Source organism: Lynx rufus, unplaced genomic scaffold, assembly GCF_022079265.1.
Source record: "Lynx rufus isolate CCGP_SWC_20201006 ecotype Redwood Valley unplaced genomic scaffold, mLynRuf1.p SCAF_3, whole genome shotgun sequence".
Taxonomy (NCBI): Eukaryota; Metazoa; Chordata; class Mammalia; order Carnivora; family Felidae; genus Lynx; species Lynx rufus.
The window spans coordinates 4821773-4845678 of NW_025814845.1; the positions used below are offsets into that span (position 1 = coordinate 4821773).

Consider the following 23906-nt stretch of genomic DNA (forward strand, 5'->3'; position numbering starts at 1 on the left):
CTTTCCAAACAACTGGCTGGGGTTCTGCCATAAATGGCAGAAAACCACCAGGACCCCTGGCCCCTTGCCCATGGTAGACCTCCATGCTCAGTCAGGACCCCACACCCAAATCAACAATTCCTGAATTTGTACCCACATATCCACCCCCTACCAGGAACTGTGCTGGCCTGAGCCCCTAGATCATGTCACCAACACTCAGTCCCTCCCTTCTACCCGTCACCTCTGGCCCCAACACTGCATGGCTTCAAGCATACCATCCCCATTAGGGTACAGGCTTCCATAGCTATTTTGCAAGAAAAAAACAAAACTCACACTGGAGTCTCCACATCAAATTCCTGGGCAATCTTGAAAACTCACAACCTCTCTGGATGTCTCTACTCTTTAGTTCTTTATTTAAAATAAAATAAAAAAAAAAAGTCTTTATTTATGTCTGAGAGAGAGAGAGAGAGAGAGAATAAGCCGGGGAGGGGCAGAGAGGGAGACACAGAATCTGAAGCCGACTCCAGGCCACCCGCACAGAGCCTGATGTGGGGCTCGAACTCACGAACCACAAGATCATGACCTAAGCTGAAGTCGGATGCTCAGCCTCTGTACTCTTCAGTTTTTAATAGGTGTGAAAACAGCAAGATCCAGCAATGTGTTACAGAAGGAAGCCCTCTCTCCTTCAAAGTACCCTGTCAAAGTGAAGTCGGCTATGAATATTTTGGCCACCCCCTCTGGGAGTTGGTTGTTTAATGGCAATCTTAATGGGTTCTGAGAGGAAGGCGGTCTCTCCACTGTCCCTGCAGGGCCAGGGGTGGGGCAAGGGCCACGCTAAGGTCGGGCCAGGCTGCAGCTGCCACAGCTAATAAGGTGACTCACTTCCCTGATAACGTGGCTGAGAAAAGTGCAGGCTATCTCTTGTCCCTTTCCTTTGGCTCAGGCACACCTCTTGAGGCGGAAGACGTTTGGCACCAGGGAAGGAATGTGTCAGGTCAAGTCAGGAAGAGAGGTCTCTGAGTCTGGGCCTTTCCTTTGCAGTTCAGAAAGACTAGAGTAGGAAGAAACCAAAACGCCCGAAATCTGTGCTTTGGCTCTCAGTGGACTCCAAGCCTGGGCTTGGAGTCAACGTGACCTTGGCAAGTTCCTTATCTTCCCTGGGCCTATTTCTTCCGCCTTGAACTCCTCGCCATAATAATTCCTACTTCCTGGGGCTGTTCGGGGGAGAACTTTCAAGGAGCGCTGATATAGAACGTCCATTTCACTCTGCTGCCTTAAATATAAACTTTGTCAGAAAACGGGTGTATTTTGCTTGTTTGTAGTTTTTGTTTTGCATAATGATTATGTTTTCTTTTCCTAGTAAGAAAAAACAACCCGCGTATTTAATCCTGTAAAAGGCTGACCGAATAAAGAGCTCGTGAGAAAACCGGGCCTGGGGGGCGGGGGGGCGGGGCGGGGGGGGAGCTTGTGTGATCACATCCAACAGGCCAGCTGTTCAGAAGCAGAAGTGAAAGTGAAATCAGGCCTCTCTCCTGTAGGGACAGGTACAAGGACTTCTTCCTTACACATCGCCACCCGCACTGGGCGTTTCTTTCTGCAGTCGTGACCCTCGGGGTTTAAATCTCCCTGCCATTTAAGGATTACACACTCAGACTTGAGTTTTAAAACACACACGTATTTCTGTCTCTGTGCGTACGGAATAGGCATCTATAAATGGATATTGATCATTCAGGAAATAGACGACGCTTTCAACCTAAGCAAACGTCTACACCATTAGGCGGCTTTTTCACAGCACCTACAAGATGGGAACACGCACACTTTGCAACTTCTCTTTTCTGAGTTTCCGGAGACCCCTTGGCACGTGGGGCCAAGCACACAGCCCCAAGACCATGCTGAAGGCCAACGGTTTAATCCCCTTTATTGTGTCGTTTTGCCCATTGCTGAACTCAGAAACGGATGCAAGCACTCTTTGAGGCAGAGATGTGTAACGGGGAGCCTCTTGCGGGTATTAACGACTCTTCCAGTCTTAATATTGCTTTGTCCACGCGGAGTCTACGGGGGTTAAAAAAAAAAAAAATCCACACTCCGGAACCTGCCGTCAAGAATGGGCGAACCCGAAACCTCCAGAAAATAACAGGGGGTATCTCAGTGAAGGCAGATCTCACAATGCAAGTAAAAAATAAATCTGATGGCCACAGCGAGACATTAAAAATTAAAAAGAACAACGAAGAAAAGAGAGGGCAAGAGAGAAGCATAATTGCCATGAAAAACATTTCTTTTTAAAGTAACAAAGGAATATATAGATCTCGCAACGAATATAACACAGACAGCTAATTTTGAGTCGGGGCAAGTTAATCATATTCAAAAAAGACAGGGTCTCCAGATTTCTGTGTTTTTTTTTTTTTTTGTTGTTGTTGTTGCTTTTTTTTTTTTTTTGCAGTGAAATAGTTTAGTTCCTTCATATAGAGACATATTACACAATGTTAACAACCATGAAAAACAATACAAAATGCCCTCAATTTACCAAGTAGAAAAATATAACTAGTATATATGGCAATTGTGAATCTAATACTGTACAGAAGTAATTTATGGACTTTACAAATAAATTATAGCTTAAATGCCCTTTTAAAATTCTTCTTTCTCTCTCTCTCCCCCAGACGTACACCAGAACTTACAACGGGAAAGGTCCCGCGCCTCACTTTATTGCTAATCAGTGCCAGTCAAATGTCCGGCCGACAAGCTCGAAGAATTTCTTATTTGGCTCGTGAAAGTATTCGTGCAGTTGACTGAGGAGTCTGGGGTCCACTCGGGGGTGCGCCCGGCCTTTGGACTCGTGCAAGCAGCGGTCCCGGCCGCTGTCCCGCAGGCAGTAAAAGCCCTTGGTTTTGTTAAAGTAGAAGTTCGAGGCGTTGATCTGCGGCGACAGCTTCAGGAACCGCTCGACCTTCTGGATCTCGGGGAAGGGGTCCCTGATGAGGCGGTCGCCGTCGACGATGTGGATGCGGCGCAGCGGGAAGAAGCGCAGCCAGTTGTGCAGGTGCACGTGGTAGAGGCTGCGGTTGAGCGCCTTGTAGCCCACGTTGAGCCGGCCGTCGCGCACCAGGAACTCCTCGATGGACGGGTAGGGCTTGCGCTTCTGCACGTGGTTGTAGAACACTTGGGTGTAGTCGGACAGCACGCGCTCGGACGGGTCGCGCAGGATGAGCAGCAGACGGACGCCCGGGTTCATGCTGTGGACGCGCTCAGGCACTTTGGGCGACGTGAAGTACGCGGGGGTCTTCTCCACCGTGAGCTGCTGCGGGGACGAGAAGGGCATCTGGCCCCGGTACCAGCCCAGGCCTTGGCTGTAGTGCTCCTCCCAGTCGAAGAAGTGGACCTCGTTCTCGGCGGCCGCCACGTCGGGGTGCAGGCTGAGCATCTCCAGCAGCGCGCGCGTGCCGCCCTTGCGCACGCCGATGATGATGGTCTGCGGCAGCTGCTGCGCCGAGCCGTTGGGGGGCGCGCCGTCCCGGCCGTCGCCCTGGACGGTGGCCGCTCTGCGCGACAGCTCCGGCGGGCCCGGCTCGGCCCCGGGCGCGGCGGCGGCGGCGGCGGCGGCGGCAGGGCGGGAAGGCACGGGCTGCAGCTGGGCCACCAGGAGCACGGCGCCCAGGAGCAGCGCCGCTGTGCTGGACACCATGGTGGCTTCACTGGGCCGGGCGCCGCTGGGTCATGAAGCGCTGCCGCGGGGAGAGCCTCCCGATCAGTGACACATGGGTGTCGCGGGCCGCCGGTTACTAGGAAACAAAGGGGGGAGATGTTAACCCCAAACGCACACAGGCCTTCGTGGAGCTGCCAATGCCGTGTGATCCCGGGCAAGGCGGTCACCTCCCTGGGGCTCCCCCCCACCCCCCTGTTTCTTTACCCCGTCAGGCAGGGCCGGTGGCAAACACTTCCTGTCTAAGGGGCCGGATGGGAAAGGTTTTCGGCTTTGCGGGACACAGGCTGGACGACGGCCCCAGGTATGCCCGTTTGGCTCCAGGGGCCACAGACAATTTGCAGGGGAATGGGTGTGGCTGTGCCCCAATGAAACTTCATTCACGGATGCTGGAATCTGAACGTCGTTATCATTTTCATGCATCACTTTTGAGTTTCTCAACAACTGTTTTCCACAGTCTGTATGCTCAGCTCTCTGCACAGACACGGGGACAGATTTGGCCCTGCGGTCAGAGCTTGCCCAGCCTCTGCTGTAAAGGAAAGGGCCGGAAAGGTCTTTTGGACCTCAGCAAACATCAGTGAAATACCTCCTACCTGCCAGCCCCAGGCAGTGGAGCTGGTGATCTAAAAGCAGACGCTGTTCCTGACCCTTGCCACCCCCAGGGGCTCCTGATCTAATAGGGCAGGTGAACCTGTATGGAAGACTGAATGATTAGATCTATTTTTTTTTTTTTAAGGTTTATTTTTGAGAAAGAGAGAGAGCAGGGCGAGGGCAGAACGAGAGAGGGAGAGAATCCCAACCAGGCTCTGTGCCGACAGCAGTAGGCCTGGTACAGAGCTCGAACTCCCAAACTCCAATATCATGACCTGAGCCGGACGCTCAACCGACTGAGCCACCCGGGTGCCCCGACTAGTCCCGATTCTTTTACGCCTCCTCTCTCTGCATCCAGCCTTACCATGTGGTGGGGTGTGCTGCCCGACGATTTGATTTGGGTTTGGCCAACGGCCCGTGAGCGGAAATGACAACGTGCCGGTGGCCGGCCTAGGCCTTGAGAAGCTTTGCGTGTTGGCACTTGCCCTCTTGCTACTTCGGCCATGACCACGAGAAGAATGCGCCCCGGCCAGCCGCTGGGCCCCAGAGGATGATGGGAGACACGTGTAGCAGAGCCCCCACACCAGTGCACCGTGCACAGCACAGCCATCCTGGCTCGAGTGACAATGCATCACCGTGGCCGTAAGCCACTGACTTGTGGGGTGGTTGGTACCGCAGCATAAATTTGGCAGAGGCTCATTGGCATGACCTGGCTGCAGGCGTCAGTGCTGGATGTGCTCCGATTATAGTTTGCGCAAGGCAGCGTGTGGACACAGGTCCGCTCATTTTGCCTGAAACGACTGGGGACGGCTTCCCGGGAGAGGAAGTGTTTGAAGCGAGCCCAGAGGGACAGACAGGTAGGCCGGCTGGAAAGAGCAAAACTCCTTCCTGTGTGCAAGGCCGTTCTGCTCATCAAGTGGTTTTACGGTCTGCTCAGTTGATTGGCACCTTGACCCGACAGTTACAAGGTGGGAAGGAACGGCAGGTACCGAGAGGAGTCTTAGCCAAGGACACAAGAATTTAGTCCGCTGCAAAATTCATAGCCCCCATTCAAAACTCTGAACGCAGGGCCCTCTTTGCACAAACTGCCTGCCTTCTCTTCACCTGAGATTTATGACACCGAGGCACTGAAGTCCCACAAGTACACAGCCACTGCTGGGCGAAATGGCAAGGGGTTCCCCAAAACAAGAGGACTCATGTCCATGTCTCAGGGAGCTGATAAACAACAATCATCAAGAGGCGTTTGGCCATCTTCCAGAAAGGGGGCATTGGAAGCTCTTGTCTGAACACAGTTAAGGAAGGGTTAGTGACAGGCCTGCCTTGGGGACTATGGGGATTATAGAGCCAGTACAAGTGTTCTCCACCGAAAGGGTCCATCATCTTCTTTATGCCAGCTTTAAAATCCACTTTAATAGTTTAACACTGTGTCCGGAATGGATAAATGAAGAATTTTTATGGTCTTCTATTTTTATAATCAAACCTATCGAATTCCCTGCCTCAGAGATCAACTCTATTAACTGCTTTGAAAAATGTATATTAAAATGTATTAACTTAAAAAAGCAATTAAAAACTGGAAACGTTTAGGGGCGCCTGGTGGCTCAGTCGGTTAAGCATCTGACTTCGGCTCAGGTCAAGATCTCACGGTCTGTGAGTTCGAGCCCCGCATCAGGCTCTGTGTAACTGCTCAGAGCCAGAAGCCTGTTTCAGATTCTGTGTCTCCCTCTCTCTCTTCCCCTCTCATGGCTCTGTCTGCCTCTCTCTCTCTCAAAAATAAACAAACATTAAAAACTGGAAATGTTTAGGGGCGCCTGGGTGGCTCAGTCGGTTGAGCATCCGACTTCAGCTCAGGTCATGATCTCGCAGTCTGTGAGTGTGAGTTCGAGCCCCGCGTCGGGCTCTGTGTTGACAGCTCAGAGCCTGGAGCCTGTTTCAGATTCTGTGTCTCCCTCTCTCTCTGCCCCTCCCCTGCTCATGCTCTGTCTCTCTGTCAAAGATAAATAAACATTAAAAAAAAAATTAAAAAAAAAAAAAAAACTGGAAATGTTTAGAGAATCACAGAGCACTTGAGAGGGAACCTTCAAGATCAGTTGACCTAATTATTTAGGGGGGAAAAAGCGAGAGACAAAAAAACGTTTAAGGAGAGATGACCAGGCAAGATGTTGGTGCAGAATGTTCTACTGATTGAATGATATCAAGCGAATGGAAATTTTGCTTACTCAGTAAATGCTTTAGTACGTTTCAGTCAAATTTCATTTCCTTCTCAATGTGGGACTGACCCATATATGGATGGATCCCGCTGTGCTTGCCTTTTACGTGCCTGGGGTATACGTGTATGCCCACGCATATGCATACTTGTATATGTTTGTACATATATGCACGCACTCACATGCGTGTGAGCCCGTGTGAGCCCATGTGCAGGGGGTGAGGTAGGTGAAACGCAGGAGAGAGTAACTACTCCACACTAGATCGTTCCACTCTTAGTGATGAGTGCTGCTGACCCCATCCCATACCTCTGGATTCGGACTCAGGAAGCAACCACACACCCCAATCCTTCCACACCTAAGGGACAGAATCGGGCAAGATCTGAAATTCAGATTTTCTAAGTATTCACGCTTTTCTTTCGCTATTATGAGGCATCCTGCTTAGTACAGTGCACATCTGAGTTTTTTTTTTTTTTTTCCTAAAGGGGGAATTACCAACAGCAGAGGAGAAGCTAAATATATGTGTGTGTGTGTGTGTGTGTGTGTATATATATATATATATATATATATATAAATAACCTGGGCAGTTAGTAGTCTAAAAACTCCTCACTTCTACTTTAATACTTTCTAAAAATGTATTTACTTATGTCTAAAGTCTTGTACATTCCAAAAATATTTGAGGTATATAGGAAAAAAATTAGCTAAAGTCTCATACATGTATGCTATATATATAGAGGGAGAAAAGCATGTATATGTATCAGCTATATACATATGTATAGCATGTATATGTATGGAACTTTAGCTAAGTGTGTAGATACACACACACACACACATATATGACATCTAAATACATATATAATATATTACACACACACAGTGGCCACTGTGAGACAACTTTCTCGTGTAATAGTTTGGTAATTTGAACTCAGTGGCACAGCCAGAATTTCTGGGCCTTTAAGTAACACTGTTGGAAAAGAGAAGACCTTCCAGGTCAGGTGAACCTGTAAGCGAGGACATCGGAGCCACACTGATCCTGACAACGGGACTGTGCACATCAGAGCACACGAGGGCCACAGTGAGGAGGTCCAAGATGGCTTGTCTAAGGTCACAGAGAAAATCAGGCCTAGACCTCATGGTTCCAGCATTCCAGTCCTGTTCTCTTTCCGCTATTGTTGCTGTCTCCCTAGCATGTGGCCTTAACAGGTAATAATGGTAAAGTTTTGGGCATCCTAAAGAGGAAAGGCCCTCAAAAATCTAGTCAACAGTGACAAAATCCCAGGCCACCTCCTCCAGAATCAGCTGACACACAGGGTAGGAACAGGACAGCATGAGGTCAAACTCATTTGTTCCCTTCAGTAGAGGAGTCGAAAGGAACCAGCCAGACTGTAGGGTCAGGAACCCTGTCTCTAGGTTGGATTTGTTCAAAGTGACGTAACCTGTCTTAGCCTCAGTTTCCCCATATGTAAAATGGTAATAACTGTACCCACCTGAAATGATTTCCTTGAGACTGAAATGAGGTGATCTGTATTAACAAGCCCCGTCCATTAGAAATATGAACGTGAGCCATGTATGCCCTCGTTCATTTATCAAACAAATATCTAAATTTATTGAACGTATGCTACCTATCTGATATTTTAGTGAAGTTACGAGATTAACTTTCCGTTTTTACCAATACCTTCTCCCCTCCGTAATGCGAAACAGCACCTCCCCCTAGTAGCTGTGCAGCATATAGATCATAGAAATAAATGTAGAACACACAGGTTTACTACATTTCCAGAAAAATTCCATTATTTATAGGCAATCAAGTGGCGCTTATGAAGGTAACAGTCACCCCTCCTAAAGGTGGCAGAGACCATTTATTTAGACATCCCTGACAGTCCCATCTTGCCCTAGGACAAAGCATCTATTATTAGAGCTTTTATTGTAAGTGTTCAAATGACCCAGGAGCCACATTAAAATTTTAAACTTTCAAGAGCCACATTCAAAAACAGAAATATTTTTATGTTCTCCAAAACACTATCACTTCAACACATAATTCCTATATAATATTAAGGGGATACTTTCCACCTCTTTTGTATGAAGTCTTCAGAATCTAGTGTGTGTCCATTTATTTACTCCTACAGCACGTCGCAAGGCCACACGTGACTGGTAGCAGCCGAGGTGGCCGCTCAGAGGTCCACAGCGCTGAGTAGGGCTGCAATTTAAGCGAAGAAAGTGCTCTCTGAAAGTCAGATCCCGCCCCCCCCCCAATGCCCCACTCACGAAGTAGGAGGAAGGCAAGTTGGAACATTTAGGCAGCACAGAGATGAACTGATCATCCTCCCTCCAGAAGCGAACTAACGAATATTGAGCAAATGGAACCTTCTAGAAATGTGGAGCCCTGAGCTGGCATGGGCAGGGACAAGAATGCTCCACGGCACCTGGAACCCAGGCCACCTGCCTTGCCAAAAGCAATGACGGCAGCTCCCGTTTGCGGTACCTGCTACTGAACAGACCCTGGGCTGGCATCGTCCCACACTGGGCCCCCGCGATGTTCACTGCAAATCTTCACCAGAACTGATCTCACTACAAGAAAGAGGATCAGAGAAGTTCGGTGGTTTGTCCAGAACGGTCGAGGCTGAATGAGGATCCAAACTCAGTGTGAGCAGGCAAAGCCAGGGATGTCGCTGTCCCTGTCACTCCCCGGCGATGCCTGGAGTGAGGGTACGAGTAGTTCCTGGCCCTGACGGAATGCTTCCCTGGTCCTGTTGAACATTCGTGCCAGGTAACGACCCTTTGATGAGGGACAGGATTTCATGGAAGGATGAACAAAACAAACCCTCTCTTTCCTTTTGTAGATGGGTTAGAAGTTCCCAAAGAGAGATCCAGCCCCCTCTCTGTTCACTCCCCTTTATCAAGGACACAGTGATCAATCAAGCCCTGAGCTACGAAAATTCAAAAGACGAGTCCTTCCCATCAGCAGCACGAAGCTTCCTTGGGCCCCCCGCCGTGAAGGTGCTGACCACCTGCCAGGGACGGGAGGCACAGGGAGAGCCCACGGGATTTCTCAGAGGGAGGTCTCCTGGTACCTGAAATTAAATCCAAATTCCTTTCCAGGCCTGGGGATTCCCCCAGGATGGGAGCTGCCGGTCTGTCCCTCTGGCCTCAATCTGCTCCTTCAGGCCACACTCCCACCTCGCTGACCTTTCGGTTCCTGTGAACACTCTGAGCTCCCGCCAGCTCTGGGCGCTGGCATTTGCCGCTCCCTCTTTCCAGGATGCTGGGTCCCAAGGCTTTCTGGGGCTGGCTCTTTCCTGCCAATTAGCTTTTATTTCAAACACCGGCTTTCCCTGCAACACGGGCCCGCCTGCTCTCTTGTAACCATATTCTCTCCCATCACCCGGTTTCGTATTCCTCATGCACTAGCCCAACCCGGATATGCTTGTTTATGGTCTGGTCTGCCCCTCCACCCGAGAATACCAATTTCAGAGCCCCCCATCGGTGTCCTGCTGCTTTCTCTCCGCTGCCATCCCCCCAGGGCCTGGCACGATTTCTGTGCACGGTAGGTGCTACAGACCTTATTTGCTAAATGAACATATCGACGGCAGTGCAAGGTTAAGCGAATGGCCCGAGGTACTGAGAAAGGCTTTTAATTCACTAGAAAGACAGACTGAACAGTTTGTCCGTGAAAAAGACTGTGTCAAACGGTAGTGAGGTTTTCAACCTGAGAGAGTCAGGCAGGAGCCAGGTATTGAAAGGGGGACTCAAGATTTCTCATGGTGACTGGACGAGATCACCTGAGAATCTAGAAAATATTTTAATTAAAAAAGGGGGGGGGATGCAGTGAAATAACCCTTCGAAATATTTTAATTTTCTCCTTAAGTCTTCTTATTACATAATTCACATCATGACCTAGATTTCAAATGTAATTAACTACAGTATATTCCCCGACTCCCACCACTGCAACGTATGTGTGGATAAAGTGGAATAACGAGAATATTCCACGAGAGGGAAGTTCAACGCGTCGGAAATAGTGCTGCCCGTAAGCCCTCTGTCTGCCCTGTATCTTCCCAACCCCTCAAAAGAAACTAGTGGTGCAGCTGGCACAGACCAGAAGCTTCTCTAGGATAACAGGGATTCTCGAAACAGTCAACCACAAGTGTTTTCAGGGATGTAGCAAAAGGGTTGGAAAGGAAGACATTTCTTACTTGGTGCCCACTGGGTGCCAGGTGGTGAGCACCAGTGTATAAATCATCTCTTCTGATACTCGCAGCAAAAATGAGCAGTGGTTATGCTAATTTTATGTGACTTCTCTGAAGCAACGAAAAGGTAACGTGCGGTAGTGGGAAAGCAAAGGCGCTGTTGCAATGGGGCAGATCCGGGCTGGTTTGCCTACAGCTCTCTGAACTCAAGTGTCCTTACCTGTCTGGGGCTCAAAATGCCATTCTGCAAAGTGGGTGCCATCTACTTCCATATGATGAAATCAAATCACCCGGGCCAAATATACAGCACGGGGGAGGTGTTCAACAAATGGGAGTGGCCTGCCTTTCTCCCTAGGACACGTATGGAAACACGCTATTCAGGTTAGAAGACCTTCTCAAGGTCACAGACGCCGGGGGTGTGGGAACTAACACTCCGTGGGCCGTCTCTAAAGCCGGTTGTCCTTCTTTTCCTTTGACTTGGGAGGTCTCCCCATGGGCAGTGGGGAGTGCATTTGGGGCAGAGGGGAGAGCTTACACGAGAGCATAAGAAGAGTAGACAGGATGGGATCTATGCTACTACCAGACAAGAACAAGCATCCAAGAGTGTTGAGTGATTTAATCTTCTGGAATGTTGGGGCGCCTGGGTGGCTCAGTCGGTTAAGCGTCCGACTTCAGCTCGGGTCATGATCTCACAGTCTGTGAGTTCGAGCCCCGCATCGGGCTCTGTGCTGACAGCTCAGAGCCTGGTCCTGTTTTAGATTCTGTGTCTCCCTCTCTCTCTGCCCCTCCCCTGCTCATGCTCTGTCTCTCTCTGTCTCAAAAATAAATAAAAACATCAAAAATTAAAAAAAAATCTTCTGGAATGTACTGAAACCTCAGTAAGACAGTTTGAACAACAGAACTGTCATTTCCGCATTCAACCAAAGTTCCGGGCAATCAACAGTGAAGGTTTTTCGTTCATCTTTAGGAGTCAACAACGTCTTCACTTTCACCTTTAAGCAACTTCTTAAGGGCACGTCGCGATGGTGTCGAATTTCCATCCTTGGCAGATCATCTTGGAAAGCAAGAAAGAGGAAGGAGATTCGGCTTGCGCCTGTCAGTCTATGAAAGGACAGTGATATCTCAAGACTTCCATAAATATTTATTTTCTTGAAATTGCCTGCACATGACACTCTTCAACAAATGTTGACACTCACTTTTGTTCGGATTTACTTATGGTAATTGCTGAGAAGCCTACCTCACGTGGGGTGGAAAGGGTTCAAGTCAGAAAAGACCCAAGGTCAGTCCACATAATGTAAATAAGTTTCCGTGGGTCACATTTACTGTCTGGGGAAAGGAAGGGTCACTGGCCCCATTCTCCCCCCCCCCGAAACACAAGAGGACTTTTCGAACACTGCCTCCTCCGGCCTTTCTACGCCTCCTAGCATCCACAGCAGCGCTGGGAGTTTCCATATTTACTAAAGGCTACCAGGATAATGCACAAAATTCTGCAGGAGTCAAGGAAGAAGCTATCTGGGCAAGCCAGGGAGGGCAACGTGGTGGGGAAGGGGTTTGGGGCCAGAAGATTTCAACGATAGTGTTGTTTCTGAGCCTCTGAGAACACCACGGTATCATGAGGCTGACAAACGCAACCTGTCCCATAGGAAGTCTGAAGCCAACCCACACAACGTTCTTCTCCAAACGAGACGAGGTATCGGGGTGGAAGGACCTTCGTGAGGAGCGGCCGGTGTGGGGTGAGGAGCGCATCTTTCCCAGGAGCCCTGGGGGCCCCACTGCAATTGCCTAGCACAGGGCTTTCCAAAGGCAGACGTGCCCACCGGTCCCCCGGAGATCTAGTTCAAAATGCAGACTCGAATGGAAGGGGTCTGAAGACAGGCCCAAGAGTCTGTGTTTCTAACCAGCTCCCAGGGAAACCGGCCTGCCCACCCTCAGCCCTTTAGAATGGCAAGGACTCTGTGAGCTCCAAATGCTCATGCCCATTCAGGTTCAGATCCCGATTGCGCTGGCTTTGGGTGGGGGGGGGGCAATTTTCCTCTGGTGTTTGTTTCTTACCATTGTTGGGGCAGTTTGTTTTTAACACCGGGATTTTAACAACTGTGGCAGACGAACTAGAGAGGGATCGGTCCGGCCACAGAGGTAGAATTATCTGTAGAGCAGGGTGGAGGGGCCACGCTGGAATTAACAGAGGATTCAGAGCCAAGAACCCCGGCTCACATCTCTGCTCTGTGATTCCAAACCCCCAAGACAGCCCTGAAGCCTGGGAGCCTCAGATAGAAGGCACCGGCTCCATATACTGATTGCAAGGATTAAATCAAACACCCTACGTGGATGCCGAGGATGTTCCCATATTGCCTGGCCCATGGCAAGCCCTCAAATCATGGTAGCTATTCTGGTCCCTAAAAAAAAAAAAAAAAAAAAAAAAAAAAAGGCGGCTGTGTGGTATAAATGGGATCTGGAGATGATAATTAGTCAAACACATTTGTTCATGATCCAAAGTACTGCGGTGACTCAACCAGGCAGGGGCTCAAGGAAGAAAGGACAATGGCAGGTAGGAAGGCTCCAGCTCTCTGTGACTGAAGGGGTGTGCGGTGCAAATGCCCCCCTTGGTGGATCCCGAACAGCCAGGTGAGTGCAGCGGTGAGGCCCCGGGGAGGGAAGAGGGAGGAAGAGACACTCAACACGTTTAATCTGCGTGGCTGTGCACAGAAGGCAGCAGTGACCTAAATAAATCCTTCATTAGAGGCAGAGACACACTGGCACAGGCAGTGCTCGGCAGAGCTCTGTGACAGGAGGGCGGACGGGGCCTCTCTTATTACTCGGTGCAGCTGAGTGGAAAAGGGGCCGTGCTAGCAGACAGAAGACGGGAGACAGGCCTCCTCGGCGTACCTGGGTGTGCGCAGCGTCAGGCCAGGGGGGACCCAACCTCCCGACAGGGGCCATCTGATTGGGGGGGGGCGGGCATGGCTGGGCCCCATAGGTGGGGACCGCCATGAATCCCTAACATGTCCCCAGAAAAGACACACAGGGCGTCCGCAGCCAAAGGGCCATCTGCCATCATCCTGTCTCACCCTTATCCCGGCAGAAGGGGTCGGTGGGTAGGGGGAGCATGCAGACCCCAAGGTCAAGCACGCAGGGGGCTAAACTGAATTGGAAATCCAGGTCTCCCGACTCCTACCCCACTGGATCCCAGAGACATGGAAATCGAGGCTTGTCTCGTGCTGGGGCAGCGAACGTTAGAATAATTTGCTGCCGAAATACACACAGGCACAGCAAAGGACATCCTTCCCCTAGACGAGCAAGGCGGAGGGAGGATTTATCTCATTTCTTGAGCCAGCTTGTACGGACGGCGTCTCTGTCTTCCCTCAAAATCCCCATGTTGAAGCCTCCAGCCACGATGGGATGGCATTTGGAGGTGGGGATTCTGGGAGAGAATGAGGTTTCGATGAGGTCATAAGGAAAAGGACCCAAGATGGGGATAGTGACGGGGTAAGAAGGGAGACCGGAGCGATCTCTCTGCCAAGTGAGGACACAGCCTGCAAGCCAGGAAGAGAGCTCTCCGCAGGGGCTGAGCCTGGGGACATCCTGGTCTTGAACTTGGCAGATGCCAGAACTGTGGAAACGTTTGTTGGTGTTTTAGCGGGTCGTGTATGGTACCTAGTTACAGCTGCCCAAGCCCACCGACACACAGCCCTTACCGGTAAAAGCAAAGACAAGTGGGCTTCCTGGGACCGCTGTGTATTTCCTGGGGTAACAGGTGACATCAAGGGACAAAGCTGGCTGGACAGTGCGGACCGCAGCCAGCACCCGTGGATGTGATCTGTCTTAAAGAGGCAGCAGCTGCCAAATCCCCGGATGCTGGAGAGGAAGGACCCGTGTGACCTGATCTTTGAGGTTTCCAAGATTCAACTGTGAATATTTCCGTGAAGGCTCCTGATTTTCATGAACGTCACAAACAGATATTAGTTGTCAAGTGTGGTGAAGGTCGGGAGGTGGGGAGGCTGATGGGCGAGGCTGCGGAGACTGATGCCTGAGGTCCAGACTCTGCCCAGAGGTGATCACTTGGGCAAGGCACCCACAGTGTTTCTAAAACTGTCCTGAGTTACTGGGGATATAGAAAGAATCTAGCCGCTGTCCTCAAAGCACCCCGCAGAGGAGAAGACAAGCATGGAAGGGAAGTGATCACCACATTCAGTGTGAGCGTAGATGCAGCCACAGTTACACGACAGCCCAGAGGCAACGCTGAGCTGGAACGAGGGCAGGGACGGCCCGGTAGAAGCCCTCGGAAAAGGCAGCCCATGTCCAGGCACCATCTGGGAGGAGACCTGGGGTCCGTTTCTGCACTGGGGCTGCTTCGGGGGTGCAGCCTGTGGGACACGGTGGTAAGGCTGCCCCAGCCGGCAGGCGTGGGGTCCGGAGAGGCGGCAGGCTCAGGGATTTATTAAGACGGGGAGGGGGAGAAGAGCCTTGGCAATGGAAGGCAGCATCAGGTCCTGAGCCTGAATCCCAGCAGCACCATTCACACGCTCCAAGTGGGGGCGGGTTAACGGAAAATCTTGGAAACTACCGCGCACGTTTGGCCCAAGAGTCCGTCTTTCCTTTTGAACGTGCCTGTTCTTGGTTTCACACGATCGTTTAAAACCAGACATTGAAGTGAGCACTTGGCATTGACAGGCACCGTGAAACTCACCAGCGGGTCAATGAGGAAGCCGGTCCTGCCTGAGAGGAGCTGAGGGGAAGCAGGCATGTGGACCATTAAAGCCGGGAGGCCATGGCTGGTTTGGATTTTATACCGGCCGTATTTCCTCCTGTCCTGAATTAAAGCGTTGCTCTTCACGTGATGGCACCGACTAAAGCAACAGCTTGTAGTGTTTTCCCCCACCACACACATTCCCACACGTGACCGTGATTTCCTTCTACCCCTCGCTTGAAACAACTTGAAAAACACTATTCAAGTTGACTAATCCTCTACTCTGAAGCTTTGGGTTCTACGAAACGAGCCAGTATTTCATCTGCCTCTGACGGAAGCATTACGTTCTGTATAAGGAGTTTACTTAAACTGGGAGTTCCTGTCTCATTTTCTCTCTCCCGGAGTGCCCCTGAATGTAGCCAGAACACCTGGACTCTGCCCTTGACCCAACCGTCTCTGTGATCTCTTGTTATCTCTTGTTTCAGTACCTTCAGATGAAGCATCCGACTACACGTGAAGTTAAATCTATCACCACCCTGATGATTCTCTCTGAACGCTGATGCCAAAATGATTTCTATTTTATACTCTTAACACAGTATTTACTTGTTAGGTCTTAAAGTATTTGAAACAAGCGGGCATCAACAAGGGGAGGACATTCAGAGATCATCGCGACGGGGGAGGCTGGTGGTTCAGAGAGCGGGTTGGAGTCCTGGCTCATCCCTGACTCCCACCGGGTGACCAACAGCGAGTGATGTGGCTCTGTGTGCCTCATGTCCTCCCCTGAAATGTTGGGGTGGTGAGAGCGCCCACTCTGCAGATTGCCATGAGGACGAAAGGGCACGTTACTACACGAGGTGTAGCTTGTGTGTTCGTGTGTGTGCGCACCTGTGTGACAGCTCCAATGAGGATCTGAACTTTCAAGACTTCCTGCTACTCTCACACGCCTTCAAGGCCATTAACGCATTAATGAAGGCAACCCACACCTTGAGGCCCTGCAACCCGCTAGCCCATAGGATGCTTCCGCAACGGGAGTCTCGACAGGCATCGAAACAACAAAACTGACGGACCCCACGCTGCCTTTCGACTTTGACAACCACCTTCACTTCCCCCACCAACTGGTCTGAACATGCAGACCGGGCTTTGGACTCCAGATTGGCACCCAACTTAAACCAGCAGGCTCATTAGCATCCAATGTACCCCGGAGAAGGAATAGGTTTGACAAGGAACAATAGTTCAAATTAAATGAGGCTTGAAGATCGTGCTGAGATTTCTGGTTTGGCTTTCCATCATCTGTCTTCAAATGCTGAGAGTCATAAAGACTAAGACATTGAATAATGTTGAGTCACTAAACCGGATTCCAAGAGGATTGCCTCTCACCATTACTATCTTCCTTCTTCCCTCAGACACAACCCAGGAGCCTAGGTCGTCCACTCAGGACACGGATGCCAGGCCTCCTGCGTGCTGGTCCTCTCGCTGGCATTGCCCAGGGACACGGGAAGATGTGTCCTCTCGGCCCCAAGGGGGCTCACTGTGTAGGGGGCAAGACAAGGAGACAAGCACTTCCAGCCCGATGAGATGTAGGAGGCTATGGGAGGGACACTATTTTAGCAACTTAAAAACCATCCAAGAAGAGGGCAGTTTGGGACATGCTTCATGGAAAACACCCCTGAGAAATATTCCGAGGTCTGGTGAGGACAAAAACCAAGTTCAATGCTTTTTTTTTCTTTTTTCTTTTGTTGAGAGGGAGAGAGAGTGCAAACAGGGGAGGGGCAGAGGGAGAGGGAGAGAGAATCTCAAGCAGGTTTCATGCTGAGTACGGAGTGTGAGACAGGTCTTGGTCTCTTGATCTCACCACCCTGGGACCAAGACCTGAGCCAGACTCAAGAGTCAGATGCTTAACCGACTGAGCCACCCAGACACCCTCAAGTTCAATGCTTTTAACTGAGGTTCAGTGTAAAGCAGTAACAAGGAAATAGAGAAATGAATGCAGGGGTGAGGGAAGATCAAAGGGAAGATCAAAGCAAGGGAGTTCAGATCTACCAGGATTTAGACCCTGCCTTAGGTATTTGCCCGTGGAAAAGTCACTTTCCTCTCTGGGCCTCAGTTTCCCCACCCAAAGACAGAAATCTTTTCTTATCATCTTGAGTGGCTACAAGAATTATAAATGAGAGGGGCGCCTGGACGGCTCAGGCGGTTAAGGGTCCGACTCTGGGTCAGGTCATGATCTCATGGTTCGTGGGTTCCAGCCCCGGGTCGGGCTCTGTGCTGACAGCCCGGAGCCTGGAGCCTACTTCCGATTCTGTGTCTCCTTCTCTCTCTGCCCCTCCCCTGCTTGCACTCTGTCTCTCTCACTCTCTCGAAAACCAATAAACATGAACAACAAAAAAAAATTTTTTTTTGAAGAATTAAATGAGGTATTGCAGGGGACAACAACAACAACAAAGCAACCCTGGCCCACCTGTACAGGACAGGTGGATCCTTCCTACACGATAATATTTGCTCAGTCAACGGTGCTTGATGACATCGGCCTGAAGAGAAGCACGAAGGAACAATAATCACAACAATTTAGGTTTTATAACAACGGGTCTGCTTACATAACTGTCACTAGTAATGAGAGAACCGCACCCTTCCCAAAGTTGGCAATAAGAAAAAAGCACTCTTGGGTGCAAACAGGAAATTCTGCTGTGTTGATAGCCAGGCAGAGAGATACAGATGACAAGAAAAAAGGAGAATTAAAAGCATAAAGTGGCTCTTAATCTAATGTTTTTAAAGGACAGCCATTATGAGATAATTAGCCTTTGTGCCATCTTTAGCGAAGGACCATAAAGCACCATTCGAGTAAGAAAAGGCAGCAGGTGAAGCCAATTCTCAACACATGGGGTCGTGGAAATCAGCGGGGCCCGGTGGCCTGTGTCACCAGCATCCTCACGAATGGCTCCCTGCCAACCCAGAGCCCTTCTGCCACTTTTGCTGAAATTGACGGTGAAGGAGGGGTAGCTGGGGAGCAGCAACGGAGAAGGAGTAGCTGGGGATCGGCCGCGGAGAAGGAGTAGCTGGGGATCGGCCGCGGAGAAGGGGTCGCTGGCAATCAGCAGCCAGCAAGGCAGGCCCCACCCCTCAAGGCTGAAAGTGTAAAGAGGTCCCTGGACCAAGGCTGGGCGAGGCCGGGGAGGCTCGTGTGCACACAGCTGTTACCGGAGCTCTACAAAGGACAGGCCACTGGGTGGAGGTGACTCTACCCGGGGAACATCTTCTTGGGACAAAGGAGAGCTGCCCATCTAAGCTCGAGAAATCTGAACGCAAACATCAGCCTCCTCTCCAAGAAAACAGAAATATCTCTATTTATGGTAATGGCACTTTCGGGGCACCTGGGTGGCTCTGACGCTTAAGCGTCCGACTGCAGCTCAGGTCGTGATTTCACGGTTCGTGAGCTGGAGCCCCGCATGGGGCTCTGTGCTGTCATCGCAGAGCCCGCTTCCGATCCTCTGGCCGCCTTTCTCTCTGCCCCTCTCCCGCTCACGCTCTCTCTCAAAAATAAGTGAGCTTAAAAAAAATATGTGTTTATAATAATGACACTTTCACTTCTCAACTCCACTGGAAACCCTCCCACACCCCTTCTCACCATGCAGGTCCCCACGTTCTTCAGCAGTCCTGCATCGATCTCCTGGACCAGGCGCGGGGGGTGCACAGCTCTAGAAGCGGGGGTTTGCCCCGCTCTCCAGGGAAGCTGTTTCCTGAGGGATGCGGCCGAACCAGCAAGTGATGACAGTAATGTCACCTGTGTGGGAAGGCACACTCCAGGACAACTGCAAAGGCAGGGCCACGCTAGGGTAAGGGAGATGAACACCCCCTCCCCAGGCAGCCCCTCCTCCCTTGGCTGCTCGTCCCAAGTGGGCTGGTGGCGGGTCTCGGTTCATGAAAGTCTCCCAGAGACCTAGAACGACAGAACACCTGCTGTCTCAAGCAGTGCACATCACAAGCGAGAGGGGAAGAGAAAATGCACAATGCATGGGCGGTTCTCAAAGCTCTGGGCCAGATGTGACACGCGTCACTTGGCCTCACTGTCCTTGTGCACAGCAAGTCACACGGCCACGCCCACCTTCCAATAGGAAAAGTGCGACCCTCGTGTGTGTCCACGGGGCTACCACACGCACATTTATTCATCACGCGGGGGGGGCAGCGGATGGCGAGGGCATCCAGGACAAGCCTGTGACACGGCCCATAACTGGGGAGGATGGGGAGAGGGCAGCCGGGCACAAGACTGCACAGGGCAGAATTCTTGTCCACATTCCTGATTTATCTGGGGGAACGCGGGGTGCTGGTGCTATGGTCTGAATACGAGGCATTGGACGGAACAGCAAACAGTGAGCGTGAGGCTTGAAAGACGGGAACGGGACGCCATGCTGCGGGGACTTGAATTTCACTCCTTTTACTATATAAAAAAAACAAAACGGCCAAAGGAAAGCTAGCCTCTGATCACCCACTATGCACGTGAAACATCCCGTACGAATCACCACATTTAATCCCGACAACCCTGAAACAGAGGGTACTGGGGTCCTGCATTATTTCTTAGGTGCCACCTGCCTGCCAGGCACTGGTTCAGGCTGGTTCCCGGTTTGGGGGCTCTAGACAACACCTCCGTCCTCCTACAGTTTCACCTACTGAAACAGATGAAACATTAAGTAAATAAGTGTATAAACACGCATAATTAAAAATCACGAACAATATGTGACTTCTGGAGAGACTACCTTGCCCAAGGGGATGCCGCCGTGAAGCGAGGCGGCCGGGCACGGACCTCTCCCTGTGTTTCAGAGTCCTGCACTTAAACGCTGATACTGTAAATAATGGGGCTCCTTGGGATGTTCTGCATCGGGGGACAGGGCAGGGACCCGATTATGTTTGTGCGAAGTCTGCTTGGGTCAGGGGGAGAGCTTAACATAGAGAAATACTGCAGACTGCAAATAGCTGGAAAAGTGACAGAGCTGGGGAGGCAAATAAAAGTGAAACCAGAAGAATACAAGATGTGTGTTTCAGCTGAAGACAGCAATAAAAGAGACAGGACGCGGAACAGGATCAATTCCCGGACTACGATGTACAAACATGAGCGTAATAGTTGCTCAAAGGCAACAGGGACCAATTCAGGGTTACGTAGTTGATTAATTGTCCCCTCCCACTGTTTCAAATGTCTGTGTGCCTCCGTTTCCTCTTCTGTGATTCTGGCCCATGGCATGTGACCAAGTTTTTGGCTAATGGGACCTATAGGGGAATCCTGCACAGGCTTTTGAGAAAGGTTTCCTTCTCCAGTGAAAAGAAGAGAGTCCCCCCCACCTTGTTCTTTTTGTAAGAGCAGAACACTGAGAGAGGCCACCCCGGGGACAACATCATGGACCTCTCACCTGCTGGGGGGGGGGGGGGGTCAGCCGGAAGGAGGAGGCAGACCGGAAGGTGAAATACTATCCCTACGGACATTCCTGATCTGCTTTTCAAACAAAATCAGCCTTACCAGCAAGCAAAGCTAACCGGGGCCACTCAGTACTGCATTATAGACATTTGGTCTGTACCAGGCTCTCAAATAGGTGTTCTACATGCATCATATAACGCGACTCTCACCTCAAAAGTCCATGAGAAGCATAAACCCAGTGAACAGGTAAGGCGACTATATATAAGGTTTGGAAAAACAAAATCATTTCCCCCAAGTCAAATAATATACTCCTTTCTGGGGCAAAGGGTATCCTTTTGTGCCCAGAGTCACTATGAACTCTAGACTGGCCTGGCCCCAAGGATGCTCTCCCCTTGAGAAAGACTGAGGAGGGTGGGTCCATCCCCCATGGAAATGGTGGGTTCCTATGATGTGTGTAGACGGGGCTTAGAGACCGGGGAGGTGTAACCATTTCATAGGGAATAATCAGGCAGAAGAGATGCCCCCTGAAACCGTCTTTACTAAGGGCTGATGTTTAATGAAAGGAGATTTAAAGCCAACTCAAGAGCAAAAAACTCCCTTGCAGCCAGAGGAAGACGACGAGGGGCACCGTGGCCGGTCCCTCCACCAGAGAGCACTGGGTCCCCCGGTCTTCAGTCTGTACCTGTGATTTTGTGCTGTCACTGAACTGGAGAGAGGCCCCAGCTTCACCTTTTATATCCCATTCTCCGTTCTTTCCAGGACCACCATTACACCTGTGTGTCTTTCCCTCAAGGCCATGGACATTCAGTTGGGGTCCTGAGAAGCTTCGGGGAAGGGAGTGGAGGTGGCATTGACTGAAATGACAGCACTGGGATTTAGTCCGGGGCTTCCGAAGACTGCCCCGTTACAACAGGTCACGGCCTTCCACGTTCTTCAAACTCTGCTGTCTGCTTTTAATGGTTTCTCCGTCCAGGCTGCTTCTCTAGTTCCTTTCTCTCCCCCTCCCTCTTGCCCAGGTCCCCCTCCTCTACTCGGTTCCTGCCCTCACATCTCCTTCCTTACCTTCTCTGCATTGCTGCTTCCAATCCCTTGGCCCGGAAAACGAAATAATAAGGTTGGTTTAAATTCTATAAATGAACACTCGAGAAACAAAGAGCAAAAGACTCAGACAGCCTCCCCTGAAAACGACGCATGAGATCAGTCCTGGTCCCTGACATTCTAGATACAGCCTGTATCGCTTCCTTCTGTCACCTTAATAATGGTATCTTTTTTGGTAACGTTAACTGTGAGTCAGGCACTGTGGGATGCTTGCCTTGCTTGTTTGGTTTAATGTGCACTAAGCGATCCTGTGCTATAATTGTAATTATGCCCATTTTGCAGATGCAGAGACGGAGGCTTAGCGATGAGAAGGAACTGGCCTCTCCTGCTGTTCTGCGGCGAAGAAGCACCCGTTGCTTTGTGGCTGAGAAGCAGCAAAGTGGATTCTAACTAGATCCCTGGCTGGGTAAGCCTGGGCGCTAACTGCTGTGCTGTTTCGCCTATTTTCTGGCGCACGCTGCAGGTAAATAAACACTGCTAGTGAGCAGCTCAGGTTAAATGAAGACTTGGTAATGTTCTATGAAACAGAAACTAATGACCTGGCCATGGGCAGTATCTCACTACTGAGGAAACCATAAAACTGCTTTGGAAAGTCCACGAGCAACGGAACCCTTGTTAATTTCCCTCCCCACCAGGTTATTACCTAAAATGGAAACACAGCATTTTCACTGCCATCCTCAGAGCAACCTACTCCAGCAGTCTTCAGGGAGCTTTCTGACTCAATTTATCACCTGAGGTCATCTGCTGGGAGGAGCGAGTCTGGAAGACCCTGTAACAGTTGTATTAGCTTTGGATTCGGCGGAAGGGGGAGCAGTGGCAGGTGCGGGTTTTCAAAGCCCAAAGTTTCCTTCAGTGGCCTCAGCGGAGCCCTTGTCTGGGCCTTGTCTTTGCAACCCCAACCCTACGGGAATGTGCTCGGTGCAATATTTGACTGTATCCTGGTGGCCTCGCGGGGTTCAAACCCCGTCTTCCAGAAGTTGTTGGGAATAATCTGGTGCACGCTGTCACCACTTGGGAGAGAATCTGTCTCACTTATTAAATGCACTGAGAGATCTGGTTAGAGCCACGGTTCTTTTGCTTCTGTGAGCAAACAAACAAGCTTGCCTTGGATTGATCCCCTGCTTAGCTCACCAGAGAAAACAACCCCTCCTTTTCTCCTTGGACCACACCCCGGTCCAAGGTCAAGATTACATCACCTTCAATATTATTGTTCTCCCCTCTCTAACTTCTTAGGATTCTAGGACTTTCACCAAAATAATCTCTCAGAACAGTCCCCACGAGAATAGGAACGTTTAATAAAATACAGTTCTCCCAGTCAAATTTGTATTTCATAAAACAATGCATAATTTCTTAATACTTAGTATGTGGGATACACCTGTACCAAAACATGACAGGTTGTTCAAACTGAAATTTAACTGGATGTCCTATATTTTTACTTGTAAGATCTGGCAACTCTACACAAGAAGAATATAGGTTTTCTGGAGATTTTGCTAGGCATTTTCTAATGGCAATCTCCTGTAATTCTCATTAGAACGTTAACAAAACAGAGGCCCAGAAAACTGTATTTCTCAGGATGACGGTCGGTGAGGGGGACATCAGCCATTCAAACAGATGTGACTTCAAAAGCCACGTGCTCTCCACCACAACAGTAACTCCAAAATCTAATCCCAGAAATCTGTCACCGTCACCTTCTCCCTCCTTCCGATCCTGGACGCTGGGGAAAAAATACCTGGTGTAAGACATAATTTAAATAAAGTGCCAGCAAGTTTTCCGAAGGAGACGCCCAGTCCGTGCTCACTCCTCGCCACTCAAGTATTTATTTTTCTGAGCACAGCAAGGCAAGCATGCTTTTCATTTCAGCTGCATCCGCAATCACCTTTCTCCCGCTGTATTTAACTGCTGATACAGGACTCTGATTGACTCTCCTAAACTAAGGAGTGGAGACATTTACATGAAACAGCTTACTGCGCGTGTACCTAATCGGCAGGAATTCTAGGGGAAATTCAACAAGACACAAAATGCATCTCGGAAAGTGCTGAAATGGAAGTTCTTGACAAATAAAAGGAGATGC

The 23906-nt window shown here is 50.2% G+C and overlaps 1 protein-coding gene across 1 annotated transcript in view; it reads right to left on the bottom strand.

The window, feature by feature from the left end:
* Positions 1-2221: 2221 nt before the first annotated feature.
* Positions 2222-23906, bottom strand: part of HS3ST1 (heparan sulfate-glucosamine 3-sulfotransferase 1) — a 29268-nt gene continuing 7583 nt past the window's right edge. The window contains exon 2 of the mRNA XM_047091605.1: positions 2222-3755. Coding sequence (XP_046947561.1) covers positions 2690-3658 — 969 coding nt within the window. The 5' untranslated portion in view covers positions 3659-3755 and the 3' untranslated portion in view covers positions 2222-2689. The remainder of the gene's footprint in view (positions 3756-23906) is intronic.